General features: G+C 32.3%; 1 protein-coding gene across 1 annotated transcript in view; it reads right to left on the bottom strand.

Annotated features, from left to right (window-relative positions):
- MS3_00004378 (uncharacterized protein) overlaps positions 1-17,289 on the bottom strand; it is a 35,978-nt gene that overhangs the window by 10,891 nt on the left and 7,798 nt on the right. Inside the window, exons 3-9 of the mRNA XM_051212293.1 lie at positions 14,327-14,374; positions 11,540-11,611; positions 8,640-8,723; positions 7,268-7,363; positions 6,060-6,203; positions 5,543-5,934; positions 1,624-1,729 (exon numbers count right to left, since the gene is read on the bottom strand). Coding sequence (XP_051072464.1) covers positions 1,624-1,729; positions 5,543-5,934; positions 6,060-6,203; positions 7,268-7,363; positions 8,640-8,723; positions 11,540-11,611; positions 14,327-14,374 — 942 coding nt within the window. The remainder of the gene's footprint in view (positions 1-1,623; positions 1,730-5,542; positions 5,935-6,059; positions 6,204-7,267; positions 7,364-8,639; positions 8,724-11,539; positions 11,612-14,326; positions 14,375-17,289) is intronic.

Raw genomic sequence — 17,289 nt, 5'->3', positions numbered from 1 at the left:
TTAGTGATAGTATGAATTAAACTCTACAGACTTTAACATGCAATTATTCACCAAGGGAAAAGTATGATCAGATAGCCATATTTCTGTTAATAAGTTAGTATATCATATATGTCTCTATTGTTTACATTACTGATTTACTCGATATGCTTGATTTATCTGATGATAACCAGTAGTGTACTGGAGGTCATGATGGATCCTCATAAATAGAGATCATTTGAATCAACTACCCATTGGTTTCATGTCACTCGAATGCCAAAAATCATCAAAGTAATCAGTTATTATCTTGGAAATCAAAATGTAAGTATATTAAGTATGAGGCATCAATATATGTGGCTTAATAACAATACTTGTTACTCATACGCTAATATCAGTAGTGTCAAGCAGTAAGAATTACAAAACTAGATGTTACGAAGAGTGAATATAATTTAACAACTTTATTAAACGATTTCAGTAACTTAAGTTTTCTTAATTATCTCTTTCTTGTTTGTACCACAGTAAAGCTTTTATTATCAAGTGGTCAAAACTAATAACTTGCAAAGTCAGAATTGTCCTCCTTGAAAACATTTAACCATCTTATTTATTAGATCTATTTTATTTTCAGTATAGGGTTGTGGGGAATGTAAAGTTTTTGTTGAGATCATGAGCCGATCAATGTTAGACCATCATTGAAAACCTAGAAGCACCAGACGACCGTTTCGTCCACCAAACGTCCTGGGTTCGAGTCCCGCATGCGTGTCATAGATGCACACCGCTGAGGAGCCACATACTAGAACGAAACAGCCGTCCAGTGCTTCCAGGTTCTCAATAGTGGTCCGAAATCATTCGGTTCATGATCTCAACTATTTTATTTAATAGACAGTTTTATGTAAATTCATTAGGCGAGTAATCTTTAAGTAGTCATCAAGTTAAGTATACGTTTCTCACAGAGCTACTCGTTCATTTTAAATCTCACTGTATTGCTGACCATCATAAGTTGACTATTTTATAAAAGCGCTTTATCTTAATATCATTTGAGAACATTTGACATTTCTTATGTGCACTAGAATTTACTTCATTTTTCTCTCCTAAACACTTGTCAATTAAAATGATTCATTCTCATTTCATGTTAATATATATTATGTAACAAAGAGATCATGCTCCAAAATTAATAACTATTTTGAGATTTTAGAACAAGATTTACTACGACTTCATAAGCTTCAAATAACTAAAATATCAGAACGAAAAATAGGAATGCTATCCAGAGAGTTAATTTAACCGTAAAGATCAAGAATCACTGACCTACAAAACTTATATTCATTATTCTAAGCTTAAAATTGTTGAGTCAATTACAGCTAGACCACTATGGAAAACCTGGAATCATTGTTATATAACAATATTTATCATACACCTTAATTATTGTTTCATACTTAAAATATAATCGATCTAAATCTATAGCCAAGTATTTGAACATTCTATGATAATTTAACCCTTGTTTATCATATTTTAACGCTCTCAAGTCAAACTTTTGCTTTAATCAGTTAACATAACTGTTAATCATTCAATCATTTGTTATCATGTCAAAACATTCGTTATTTGTTACAGGAAAATTAATCTACATTTCTGTTTTAAAAAAACATCACTTACATCAATATTTTCAAGTTTTTTTATGTAGTCCGTACATGTAGGCATCAATATTTTTGCAAACAGATTAATAGCGATTTCCCATGAACTGTATAAATCTTTATGAAAACTAAATGAAAAAAATGTTCAATTACAATTAAAAAAATAAAAATAATTCGACTAATTTATGAAACTCTTTTTTGTAACCAAGTGATTTCAATTTTCACTAGAAAACTATCTCATATTGTAAATGAACCTGTCCTAGTATGAGATTTCTCAGCATCGTGTTTCCACGATTCCGTTTGAGGGATTCAAACAGACCACATTTAGTCTCACTTATAAACGCTTAATCGTAACTTTGAGTGAAAAGGAAAAGCTTTTGACCAATAATTTTATTGTATCCAGCACTTAAATACATTGCTCATTCATTTAGTTAGTGAGACTTGATATTGAAGTGTAATTTTCAATAAAGATCGCCCCTCAGGCGGTTGAAAGTATCTACAACTATCTTGTATAAACATGCCATCATAGTGCAATTTACACCCAAGATGAAAAAGCAAACAAATGTAGTTATTGTAAAGGTTTGAAATAAAAACATCAGTGGAGATTACACTCAGATATACAGCACTCACCAAATAAATGTTGGATGCAATAGATGTTGAATATCAATAATATTGTGGATAACTTTTCTTTTGCATGCAAAGAATGATGTTCAGCTGCTTCTTGTGCTTAGACACAGTAAGTCAATGATCATTTTATAATAAGATGACATAATTTGACTTAGGTCGATCTTATTCTAAAAATATCTTTGAGTTATTATGATTTTGATTATCATCGCTTGATTACTTCTTATATAATTCTCAGTATTATTCTACTTATTACGTAATCATCTACCAAACGTTTGATTTGATGTGTAACCACATTATTATTTCTCACACCCTGTGTTGCCTATATTCATTTTGATTTTTAATCTCGATAATTCCAAATAACCTATAAACTTATTCAAATTAACATTATATACTGAATATTTCGACATCGATAAGTTTAGTTTCACAATGTCATATTTCTCAAGTCCTTCTAAGTTCAGATAGAATGCTATCAACCAAGTTACAGTGGTGACGTCTCTGATTAAGAAGCTGGGCGACACGGGATCGAATCCGTCAGGGAGCACCAGTTTCCTCAAGGATAAAGGTAAACCTTGCTGATAAGTGCCAAGCAGTACGAAACCCGGGTCCAGCGTCTCCTGTTGACTTCCTCAAACCACTACATTATTTTAGTTTATTTTACCAACAATCCTAAGTTGATATTATTGTTTAAGAATTAACTATCCCCTTGGATCACTCACTGTAGAACATTATGAGGGGTTATTGAAGAGAATATTCTTTCTACAGTTCATATATTTTTGTTTTTGTAAAGTGAGAATTTTCTAAACTAATATAATTTTAGATGGGTTTTGTGGAGATTCTAATAATTTTAGTGGTTATGAACATGAGTCAATTAAAGCTAGACCACCATGGAAGACCTGGAAACACTGGACGACCGTTTCGTCCTGGTATGGGACGCCTCAGCAGTGCGCACCCACTTTCCCACCAACCGCGAGATTCAAACCCAGGACCTGTCAGTCTCGCATCAGGCGCATAGCCAACTAGACCATTGGGCCGGCACCCAACGGTGTTAATGTCTAACTATAACCAATCCACAAAGTTGCACCACCGTACACCGTTGTCTTCAGTGTGTTGATATCTCACAACAGACCTGAGTGAACTCAACGTGGATGCGCGCTGCTGAGGAGTCGCATACTAGGACGAAACGGCTGTCCAGTGCTTCCAGGTTTTCCATGGTTGTCTAGCTTCAACTGACTCATGATCTTGACCATTGAAATTAAGATAATTTTGTTTCAATTATTGACTACTCATATTTCTTACAATTTCATTTATGTTAATTACGTAAAGCTGAAACTATAAGAGTAATGAACAAATAATAATGGTAATGTTTTAAATAGAAATTTAACAACAAAGCATTACTGTAACCAAATACATCAAACAAATAATAGGATGAAATTTAAACCACCAACTTAATACACAAGCTAAATTAACATATTCATCCCCTTTTGGTTAGTATGAAAAAATTTAGTAAACCTTATCAAAAGTACAAATGCAGCAAATTAGTTATTAATCTTCACAAGATAAAACAATTTATTAGGTACATAAGGTAATATTCACAGAATTATACAGCATAAACTATAATATCAAAGGGCGAGACCATAATTTATGGATGAACCAATCAGATTTACGATAACGGGTCTTAGATTTTGGCGCGAAATTCATTCATCCATTTGGTTAAATAGAGTCTTGGCATTTTAACAGTTCGTGATGAAAACCCTAAATGTAATTTCCAACCTTAACTATCAACTGTAAATCATAATCCTTATTCTTCAAACTGCTATATAACACTCATTTAGTCCTAGTAAGTAGGTAGACACTCCCAAGGTCACTTTAGCGTCGCTCAAAGGTCGTCCATAAATTATAGTCTCACTGGAAAATATAAATCACTCAATTGTAATTCGGTGATTGAATAGTACTATACTTGACAAGAATCTTAAAAGTTTATAAATTTAACACGACTATTATATGGTTATGTGTACAAACTGTAGGAAAATCCTAAACTAAACTAAAACATCTTTTCAGTGCTTTTGTGGTGTGCTACTTATATTGATATAAGTAGTATATGACGCGAGTTAGAAACGCAATGTCTGGTAGCAGAAGATGGGGAAAGATCAAGAAAAGAAGAGCGACAACACAATGCAATTTGTAAGAAAATGAACGAACAATGAAATGTGAGACAATGGATTGATGATTGCAACAGCAACAGTCCGGTTTGATATGATGGAATAATATTTTGCAAATTAACGATTTACTATATGGTTTTTCTATTTTACCAAGTAACTCTGTAATTTCATGTTATGTACAATTTGGTTGTTCTCGCCTGTGTTCTTCTTCACTACACTTTCTGATTGTCAATGATTGTTCAGCTAATTTCATTTTACTGCAAAAATAATCTTAAACTAAGAATTTGGTAAGTAATGGTTTTGTATTGAATTACCTATCAAAATATCCACAGGATACTTTCATTTAGAAATAAAACACAATGTGGATTATTTAAATGTTTAAGGTATCTCACTAACTTTGTTTTTACATAGATATCTGGATTTAGTTTGAAAAATCCATTTGTTTATTTTAGTGGTAAGATGATGAGAATCATTGCATAATGTGAAATAATCCCAAACGTTAACATCTACTAGGTACATTTTTCTAGATAATCAGTTATCCTTTCCGTAAATTATGTTTTAGAATGTTATTTTTGTTGATCCGGTATAATCATCGACTTAAATCGCGTTAGTGAATAACAGAATTAAATATGTCAAATACGAGGATGAAGTTTTGAATAGACATATTTCGTACAGTCGTTGATCAAAACAGGCAGAGCGAATGAAACGAAAAGGAAAGAGAGAAGTGAAACTAAATGATGCGCAGTGTAAAAGGTGAGTGGGCTAACTCGATTTAACTAAGTGTGAATCAATATTTATAGTCAAACAAAAATAAGTTACAGACACATGATGAATAGGTTAAGTAATTAACACACATACGATCATATAAAAAACAATCTGGGTTATAAAGTGAATAAGTGACAAGGTAAAAATGTGACTTGAGAAGAATGAATGGATTGATCTGTTCAGAGGCTAGAATAACCTATGTGGGCTTGACATAGTACGTCTTCAAACATTTGATTTGATTTGTCATGAAACTTATGTTAATGCATAATGCAACAGTTAGACAATGAAAGTTAATGTGAGTAATAAAGTAGAAATATATTCACAATACCTAATGTGCTTTAAAAAGTTTTTAAATAACAGTTTGCTATTACAAAATACTATTCAACCTACCGTTTACAAACATTTTTGGTTGATGAAACTTCTCCTAAAGTTCCATGATTTTCTTCATTTTCACAAGACTCTAATTGGTTGCTCTTATCTGATATTGGACTATGTTCTGGAGAAGTAAGCCAAAAACAAATTGAAGGTGCATTATTTATTTGTTCACCATTATTGACTTCAGCATTCCATTCACTATGTAATTTTGATACAAATTGATTACTTCCCCATACTTTAACAGAATCACCTCTATGAACCGATTGTCCAGATGGTAAACGTAGCGAGGCTAACAAGTATGCTGAATGTTTGCCTTGAGTTAGTGAGTTACGAAGAAATATTGACCTCATTATTGATGATTTTGCCAAGAATTCTTTTGATTTGAGAGAAAGTTTCGTATATATGCTCTGTCAAAATAAATAATGTAGAAGTCTTTTATCAAGTAGCAAGTCTACTTAATGATACAAATTTTTATCCTAACATTGTGTCATTTATAGTATATTTCAGATTTTCCTTTATTTCTATAACTTACCAATTGAGCTTCTATCATATTTTTAACTGTTTCAAGAGCTTCATCAGTTAACAAACTTAATGAATCTAATTTTTCTTGAATTAACGAATAACTCGAAAGAACTTGTTGTATTTCCATACGAGCTGCCCAAATTTCATGATGAAACTTGGAAGAAAAAAATTAAAAGAGACAAACAATTAAAGAAATAAAATCAACCTTGTGACTGAGATTGATAATTACATTTATTACATTTACTTGAAGACATTTGTGTTATCCTTATCAAATATAATAACGTTCTAATAAGTTTACAAATAATACTCAATAACCATTAACTATTTCTGAAACATTTATTCGAGTTACATATTTGTAACTGATTTCATTTTATGACTTAGATAAGAATTAACAGAATTCATCTACGGAAATGCTTTTATATTGCTGAATCTAAGGTAAAAAAAAAACACACACACGAAAGCCAAGTGATCACAACTACGGGAAATTATAAGCCGATTGTCAAGTTGGAATATACATTTCCAAAGCTCTCACAAAAGTTTTCGTAGAAGAGAGTTTTAAATAAATAGTCATAATACACCACTTCCTAAAAAACACTTGTGATTATTCGAATGCCTACAATTCACCAACTAATCCCGCGGTGACTAAAAGAGTCAACGACAAATTAAAAATCGTTCCGTCGATTTTAAAGGGTTATTAATTGCCTAGCTTCTTACATCAAAAATGTGAACCTCATTGTATATTCATATTTAGTGTTCATTTTTACAATGTATCAATTAAATTATCTATGAAATAAAACATTTGAATAGGTAATAAGATGTAAGAATAGGCTTAGCCACGAATTAATATAATTCCGAGAACCACTGAATGTCATAGAAAGCTTAGTAATTGTTGCATTCTACTTTAAAATTCTTCGACAGTGTTTATCCATGACTTTATCAGCATTGAACTTACGATATTGTGATTTCACAACGAAAATGATCCAGTCAAAACATTGAGTGGCAGTTCGATGGTACGAATTTTCAACTTCAATGTACTTGTAAGTCATTTGATCTCACATCACAAATCCCACCTCAAGCTTTAGTGTATCCTAGTTTTTAACAAATCTAACTAATGATAGATCTTGATCATGTCTGTCTTCAAAACTAGATATTATTCCATAAATCGGTAAAGTAGATATGAAATATTCATTTCTATATTTATTAAGCTTTATAACTAACCTTGTGATACTCATGTGATTTTTTGATATGAAATTGTATTGCTTCAGATAGTTGAGAAATGTATTTCCAACATCTGTCAACATTGTCACCAGTTTCCTAAAAGGAAAGCACATGTTATCACATAATAATAACATTGAAATTAATTGAAAATCTTCACTTACAAACCTGTTTCTTAACTGAATCACACTTATCTTTCTCTAGGGTAAAGTGTATAAAGAATTTCCCTTTAAATTAGTTTAAGATTCGTAACATTGTGTTGTTACCTACAAAGCCTTTTTTTCCAGATGACAGACACAAGAACCTCATTATAGGTAGAAGTTAAAGCAAAGCTATGACATTAGAATCACTCAGTTCTTCAAGAAACAGATGATAGTGACTCATATTATTTCTGTTAAAATTTATAATATTTACCTTTTCCATATATAATAAGTTTTTAAGTAATTAAATGTTCTTCAGTTACATGATTTTTTGGAAATCGCCACTTGTTTATTCACTAATAAGGTAGGTATCCAACAGTTTTATCAAGCTCGTCATTTGATTTGAAAATAAAATATGAAATTGAATGTGAAAAGACTATGAAACTAAATCTTAGCAATCTCATCCTGGAACTAATTGTTAGCCAATTATATAGTATCCGAAGAAGTCTTGTGGATATTATAGTAATTCTAATAGTTAAGATCATGAGTCAATTGAAGCTAAACCACCATGAAAAACCTGGAAGCACTAGACGACCGTTTCGTCTTAGTGTGGGACTCCTCAACAGCGCGCATCCACGATACCACCTTGCGCACTGCTGAGGGGTTCTACAATAGGACGAAACGGCCGTCTAGTGCTTCCAAGTTTTCCATAGTGGTCTAGCTTCAATTGACTCATGATCTAAACTATCAAAATTATTATATAGTAATATACACAGACAATATAAAGACAGTTGATCAGATACTTGTCATCAATACACTCTACAACTTAGCAAAAAGCTAGTATTCTATAAATAATTAGCAAGAAATCTTAGATCTTAGTCATTTCTGAAACGTCAGTCAACCACACTAAAATATTAGTAATTGTTCGTTTGTTCACGTTGCACAAATTCTGTGCTTCACTTATCCATTAACTTTGAAGAAGCTATCACGATCGTTTTTAACTGCTATTACTTGATCAAGAATATTATGGGATAAATAAGTGTTGAACTAGCAATGTATGACCATAGTTCAGGTAATAGGTTTTTGAGAGAAAGTACGGTATAAGAGTAAAATTATGAGAAAGATTATGGTTAACATGTTATTGAAAGCTTTGCAACCGACAATCTCAAATGAGAATATACTTCTGTTTATCATTACTTATCAGATTATTCGAGTGAAATGTGTTAGATGCTTACCTGATCATATATTCTTTCTGGATGCACAACATTATTCTGATCGCTCAGTGTTATCGCTGTATTTATGACACGCTCTGCCAATTTCTTGAATTACGTATTGTTATACAAAGAATTTGAAAAATGAAAAATTGTAATGAGAAATTTTCATATTGTATAATACGGTTCGTTAGTTAAAATACAGTTTGTAAGCAACTAGTAGCAGAAGGACTCTTATATTTCGAGGATTTTTTATCACAAATACATTTGTATACCCAAAGTTCCGAATAATTTTTTGCCAGATGGTTACATTGAATGAGATAACATTCGGGGTTCCATACTGTTATATCCAGCATGGTCATAGGTAACCGATATATATATATGACGTTTTCTTTTGGCATCATTAGAAATAAGACATTTGTAATCGCGACCACCTTTATCTGTCTTAATTTTTGAAACAACTTTTTAGTCCTTATAAGCAAAAATGGATAGTGGCTAGCAGTGGGATCCAGGACGCGCGTTTCGTCCTGTTTGGGACTCGTCAGCTGGATGTACCTGCATCTCAGAGTTGATGTTCACTCTGGGACTCGAACTCAGTACCGTTCGCTTCAAACGCCATCGCGTCATCCACTTAGCTACTGAGTCCTGATAGCCACTTGCTTGTGCAATATCAAGTGAATTAAACTTCAACCCATTGCACAAGCAAGTGGCTATCAGGACTCAGTAGCTAAGTGGATGACGCGATGGCGTTTGAAGCGAACGGTACTGAGTTCGAGTCCCAGAGTGAACATCAACTCTGAGATGCAGGTACATCCAGCTGACGAGTCCCAAACAGGACGAAACGCGCGTCCTGGATCCCACTGCTAGCCACTATCCATCTTTGCTTATAATGCTTGTAAATTAAGGCAGTATCGAGGCATACGCACAGTATGCACATATGCCAATAAGAGACTGATCAATTTCAGTCCAAAAACATCAATGGGAAGATTCAAGTAAAAACAATATCAAGTGAATTAACTTTTTAGTCCCTCTCTAACTTTTACGTATTTTCCTTATGCTACTTAATATTATTCAGTAGTGTATTTGTGTTACACAATTTTAACAACTTGCCATGACTCAATGAACTACTCATCCCATACATTTATGCCATTGATCTGTTTTTTTGTTATCCTTTTACGTTTTTGAAAAGATATCTGCTGCGTTTTAAACGCTTCTGAAATTCATCCGCTCTGAATAGATTGTCTATTTCCGAAACAAAGCAACACATCCGTTTGCAATAGTTGTGTGCTGTCCCATCATTTGCAGTACTTGTAAATATGTTTTGATTCGCTTTTCCGTTGGCTGTGATTTTGACGGCGTAATTGATGTTTCAACACTTCACTGTATGAGACTGACTATTTCTTATCATTCATATTGCTTTCTATAACAGTACAGTATTTACTTATATTTCTCATCTGATTCAAATATTACGACACACTAATAGCTTGTCCAGTTAGAATTTTCAAACGGATTCTATAGTATAAATAATCTTTAAGTTAAAAGTTAAGAAACATCCTGAAAGACACAATAGCAGACATAAGGTTGTTTCAAAGTACCAGCTGGCGTAAATATAACCTTCTTAATGTGACGTGATCATAAACCTCTTTCGTTTAGTTTACCACAAAGCTTTCTCTCTCTGACCTCCATAAGTCATCCCATATAACTATAGATCGCTTTTGTGAAACATTTTGCAAATCTTAATAATAAATTTATTGAATAATTTTGCTCAAATCAGAGGAGTTTATTGCATGACTGTTGCCTATACGCTCGTCATATCCATAGTAAGTCAATTCGTTTGTCCATCTTAATAAAAGAAAGCCGCTTTGTCTCATGGATGTCTTATGTTCTGAACAAAAATGGTCTATCAAGATAGAAAGTATGACGATATAAACGGTCTGCTTTTCTTTTTATAACATTTTACTTCTAGTCGTCTGTGATGAATAGCTTCCTTCCCCTTTTTTGAAATTTTTAATCTGATTGTTTCAGATGCAAACTAACTTCTGTAAACAATTGTTTGATCTATACTTTGATTTTTTATTATCTTCTAAGCTTATATTCAAATATGAATGATATGAATGAAGTAATTTAACGATTTGTAATTAAAACTACGCTAGCTTTAGATAATTAGTTGTTTTCTTTTTGTAATTTATTATAATAGCATTTTTAAATTAACCGTTAGAATTAGAGTCAGTGAAGGATTTCTGTTTAAAATCAAAACATAAATTGACATTGTACCTAATTTTACTCCTACTGAAACATTGACATAACAAAATATTGAAAACATTTCGTACATTGGCTTATCATTCTAACATTTCTTATATTAAGCACTGAAGAATATAGTTTAAAGGGCTATATGTAGAAATAATAATTAATAAAGTCCGTGTCGGGTGGAAATTGTTATCCACCTTAGACAATGCATAAAAGGTTGCGCCAGCTCAGTCGCCTTGAGGTTTGGCGTTCGCACGCAAGATCAAATGTACTGGCTTCGAGTCCCATGTGCGGGATTGTGGATGAGCACTGCCGAGTCCCATACTAGGGTGAAACGACCGTCCAATTCTTTCAGGTTTCCAATGGTGGTTTAGCTTACATCGATTCATGATCTTAACTATTAAAGTCACTACAATCTCCACAAATCCCCATTCTGATGAAAACTAATACCTTGGAGTACATTTTACAAGATTAATTAACCATTTATATTCTTATCTACTTCTAGAGGAAGTATTGCCCAGAGTTTATGGAACATCAGTATTCATGCTGACACATTGTTCTATAAACAAAATATAAGTCACTTGTAATTTATTTCTTTAGAAAGTTACACTTAAGTCGCCTGCAAAATATATCATCGTTCGCTAATCGCAAAAGAGTAATCGATAGACATAACTCACTGAGAAATCACGTTCCAATCCTGAAATTCCTTGTAAATAGTCTAATATCTCAATATTTCCTTCAATATGTTCCTATAATAAACAAGTTTATTCATTTTAAATATATATCAACTTACAGATGCATATATTGAAACCAAAGAAAAAAAGAAAAATCTTTCATCAAGCATTGATTCTCTATTTCAAATGTTCACTAACATTTTAATGAAAGCTATACGTTTTTCAGTTGACTAATGCCAGTAATTATATTGGATTTTTGTAAGAAACTTTTATTAATGATGCACTGTAGTGTAGAAGACAATTCGAATCATTTCCACAACCATATACATTCAAAATGCATCTTCACGTATGAATATGAGAATGTTTTTTGTCGAAAAACACATCAGTATTCAATCTAGTTAGATGTGCAAATAGACGGATGAGAGGATTAACATTTGACTGATCTTTATTGAATCCCATTTATAGAAATGGCATTTATACCAACAAACTTTATCGTGTTGGTTAGCACTAAATTATCATTTAAACTTAAATATGTGTAAAATATCACAACTAACTTTAACCTTGAAGTTTACACACTAAATATTGTTCCTTTATATGAACTTTCATTTCTTTTATGACCAAAACTTCAATGAAGTTCTGGACATGTCGTACTTGTTGGTTGACTAAGAATGACGATAAGACATTATCATTTTACTTATTCCTTAAAAATATTATGCATCTATTCACTCTACAATTAATAAAAAACTTTATTTTATCTGTGTTCAAATAAAAAAAGTCAGTTTAGTAGAATTAAATATTATATATAACCAAAGATGGTTAGACTCGAACCCAGTACCGCTCACTTCAAACGCCATTATTCTCTTAGCTACTGAGTCCTGATAACTAATTGCTTGTCCAATGGGATAAATCTGAAGTTCACTTGGTATTGTTTACTTGAATCTTCCGGTTGATGTTTAAGACTGCAAACGATCAGTCTCTTATTGGCATATGTGCATTCTGTGCGGATTGCCTCAATATTGCCTTAATTCACAAGCATTATATGCAAAGATGGGTAGTGGCTAGCAGTAGAATCGAGGACGCGCATTCGAGTCCCAAAGTGAACATCAACTCTGAGATGCAGGTACATCCAACTGATGTCTCTCAAATAGGACGATACGAGCGTCCTGGATTTCACTGCTAGTCATTACCCATCTTTGTTTATAATACTTGTAAATTAAGGCAATATTGAGGCAGTACGCATAGTATTCACATATGCCAATAAGAGACTGATCACTTGCAGTCTTAAATATCAACCGGAAGAATCAAGTAAACAATACCAAGTGGATTTTAGTTTTTATATGGTTTATCAATTTCTTATTTTAATTTAATATCCTAAGATGGATGAAAGTTTTCAAAGTAAAACAATTGTAATGTAGTACTGTTTAGATTCATTTCTCCTTAGTTCAGGTAGTCACTATTCAGAAAATAACAGTGTAAGAGGCCATGTGTAACAATATGTATGCACAATGATGTGTGTTCACTAGACTAAGATAGAACTACAGTGAAAAATATATCTAATTACCAAGTATAAAACTGTATGATTTTGTGTTTCTTTATTTATAAAATCAGTAATTTTATGCACTTACTAAGTAATAAACGGTCTTTGGTAATATCTGCATTAGACGTTACTCTATGATGAAACAATCAACTATATTTATTCCACTATTCTAGCAATCTTTCATAAGAAACATATAACACTTGTGAGTATATCGTCTTCTTTTGCCACAACGAACTAAAAATATGCAACAGACTATCGTTGCTTTTGTTTGACATTTTTCTAAAGAAAATCCTTTTTAATACTGAGGTAGATGGCTTGAAATATTATTCGAAAAATCGTACAGATATATCCTTAATATTATAGTGAACGGGAACACAAGTGACGACAATCGAGTGTATTTGAATTCGAAATTACAGAACATCTTAGTAAAATCTGAGAACCATAAAGGAAATACTTTATTTGCAAAATGTTAATCAGTTGTCTCAAACTTGACTGTTCCTTTTGCAAATATCAGTCAATCATCTCAGACTTCATTGTTCAATCCGAAATAGAAACAAGCATTTGAAATCAGAAAACATGAACAAAAGTAAATAAATCATAAAATATTTGGTATAGGCTAACAGTAAGATTTATGACGTGTGTTTCATCCTATCTGAGACACGTCATCTGGACATTCCTGCAGCCTAATATTGATGTTCATATTGACACGCAAATCCAGCACTTTTCATTTTGAACGCTCAAAGTATTTTCTACTGAGTTACTGAGAATATCAAAACTGAGAGTTAGGTAAATCCAGTTAACGAGTTCTAAGTACGACGAAGCAAATGACTTGAATTTTATTGTTAGCCATTCACTAATTAAACCATAGCATGTTGTAGTGGACGAGAACAACAGTGAGTACAACCGAATGTATTTGAACACAAAATTACAGGATCTCATTGTAAAATCTGAGAACCGCACAGTACTTTTTTCATTTGCAAAATGTCAGTCTACTGTCTTTGACTTGACTGTTCTTTCGTTTCTACCTGAATTATCCTTTGTTCTCGTTTTCTTTCTACGATCTTCTTAACCTCCTGCCTTCAGGCATTTCACTTTCGACTGATGATACATACTAATTACATTTGTCGACATCAGTAGCACACACCACAATATCATAAAATTTTTTTATTCACATACTATTAGATAAATATGTAGTGATATTTATTTCGGTATTGCCTTTTTGTATTTATTAATAAACTAGTAATTAAACTCACTTTTAACATTTCTGTTCGTTTCATCATTTCTTCTTGTATCGGATTGTCCTACAGAAAAAAATCATAATAAATATTTCACAGTTCTTTTAAACAGTTTGAAATAAGATTCACAAATTAGTGTTGGTAATTTCTAGTTCATAATATCAAGTTGAAAGTTTGGAACATTGGATGCCCATTCAATGATCAGGCGTCACCACATTCTCTGAAGACCTCATGCTGGGTTTAAAGTGTGCACTAATGAAGAATCTTAGGAAAAGACGTAATATATGTCTAGTTCATCTTGAGTTTCAATGGATCTCCAATTTATATCAATTCAAAGTGAACAACATTTACAACCCCTTCTCACTATATTATTAAGTATTTAGGTCTTTTATTGCCGGTTTTTTTAAGTTGTCTTGGATATAGATGACTGATTAAAGTAAAATAAAAATTTCTTCAGATAACAAACATTAAGTCTTCCTCAAACACCGTTCATGAGGTTCCTTAACCGTTCTATTCAGCCTTTTAGGGTCACCGACGAATGAATTTGATTCAATAGATTTGAAAAATATTTTTTTGGTTAGCTCTATTCAGCTACACAAGCGCACTCCTTCCGGAAGTAAATGCACATAGCATGTGAGAAGCTTTAGTTAAACCGGATCAGGAAAAGCCGTATGATGTATTAAAGCGCGCCCTAATAAAAGCCATCTCTTCCACTGACCAACATGCTATTGGCCAGCTTTCCAATGAGATTGAAATGGGGTATGAGACTTTTACTGTTAATAAAGTATATGAAAAGTCTACCTGGGGACAGAAAAGTTGACAACAACTTATTTTACCATCTGTGACCCTGCTGATTTCCTTTGAGTAAAGAACAATTTTAGAGTGTGAAGCTGAGTAACTAAAGTTCAAATCATACAAGGAGAATCAGTTGCGTCAAGACTGCAAGTATTTTTAACCGACGTGTCAACTAACATAAACTTAAGTACAGTGATTTCCGCTGACTACCTTAAATCACCTGTCAATTGTCTGGTGAATAAAATACGAAGTTTAGTTAGATTGAAAAGACCAAAAACAAAAGTTTAATCAGAACATGAATTCCCCTTATGTAACTGGGTTTTCAACAATTGTTTACGACCTGTAGTGTTCATAAATTGTTATAGGTATACATATAGATCTTCCATTTTTATGCTGTCTTGGATGACTAATTGTTTTATTTTTTATACAAATCAATGAGATAGTGATAACTTTAGTTCGTTTGACCAGTTTCTTTTAAAATTACCCACGGTTTTTATTTTTAACTAGGTAATTTTGGTTTAACTTGTTTTGTGGATGTGAATCACTCTTTACTAGTTGACTGGATTAATTGAATTCTCGTTAGATTCTGAAAGAGCTTACTAATAGTGTACATCACAACCAAAGGCTGTTATTTCACTATCCTGATCTCATTTTAAGTTAAATTACGACATCTCAAATAATTCTTCAAAGATACATTTAACTTATCTTTGGTATCAATATTACAAAGTGTACCAAAAGATCACGATATTCAGATATGTGTTATTAAGCTTTTTGATATCGTTAACTTCGTGGAGAATATGTGTTGATCAGTATGTCAATTACTCATGTCACTAAAACGGGAGTTCAAACATTTTACTAGAATAACTAAAAACATCCATGAATTAATCTAGATTAAATTTATTTTATATCGGAAGCAATTCAAGTCACAAAATATTGTTAGTTTCTACAACTACAGTAATAGTTAAAAGCTATATGATGGAGCCATTTGGTTGGAATCATTATGCACAAAACCCTGCATACGAGTACATTGTCTTACTGGCGGTGTTTTCATATCACCTTAAAATCATTACGTCCAAAATCATTAGATTCTCACAGTCAGAATCGTCACGGAAGAGAATATACTTAGGTCTGGTACATGATTACTAAACTCATCACATTATTAGAGCAGAATGGATTTGAATATACATCATATAACCGTCTCTCATTTTGAATCTTTTCTTTTTGAATAGATGAAGAGCGGACATCATGTTGAATTTTTCGAACAAGTGCATCCTTTTATCAAGGGTAGTTTTAAGAAAATATTAAATGAGATCAGGTTGTTGAGTAGTTTGGTGATGTTTATGAAATGACTTGGAACTTTGTCATTATATCAGGTTCATCTTTACGCACTTAACCTGGCCTAAAATTTTTGACTAACCTTTGCATAACCAAAGCTCATCTCCTTCATCATTGTAGTTATAAACTACTTACAATTGATATTAAATTATTATTAATCCTAAATACCATTGTAGCGTTAGCTATCAGTATAGTAACAGTGATATTATATGTTCTATTGAAGTCTCATAGACTAATGTTTCTGGACTCCAATTTATATGGAATCAGAATTTTGAACTCTATAACTTCGGTATTATTTCAGACTTACTAGTATGAAAAAAGACAGTTGATGTTGATAATTTCGTCTCACTGATTTACTCTGGATCATATGATACCAGTTGTTATTCTTCAGAAGCCGAAAAACTTCAGAATGACTTCCTAGAAATTTAGTGTCTTTGATAAACCTACGTTTTTTCTCATCATTCTGCTGCAGTGCGAAATCTAATACTAATTGAGATGTATATTCAAAAACAATTAACAGCCTTGACGTTGTTTCTGGTCTTATGAAATGGTTTCTTTTTTATTTCTATATAAGTTTCATCGATATCTTTCATGTTTACGTGTCAAAGCTTAAAACGGTGATATGACGTAATAACATGTGACATTCTAAGTTTTCTTTAATTTTTTTGTTTCACTTCATTCAAATATCTAAAATAAGGCAGATTTTAGGGCTATAATTTCATTTTCTTGTATTTTATGGCACGGTACTTTACTATATCACACGTAAGAATGGTGGAGAAGATTTGTAGCTCTGGTGGATGATTTTGATGGAGTTTTGTTCTCTGAGCTGGATGGTTTGGTCGTGGAGCTTT

Source organism: Schistosoma haematobium, chromosome ZW (assembly GCF_000699445.3).
Source record: "Schistosoma haematobium chromosome ZW, whole genome shotgun sequence".
Taxonomy (NCBI): Eukaryota; Metazoa; Platyhelminthes; class Trematoda; order Strigeidida; family Schistosomatidae; genus Schistosoma; species Schistosoma haematobium.
Note: the sequence above shows the minus strand (reverse complement) of the source record. Positions and strands in the feature narration are given on the sequence as shown.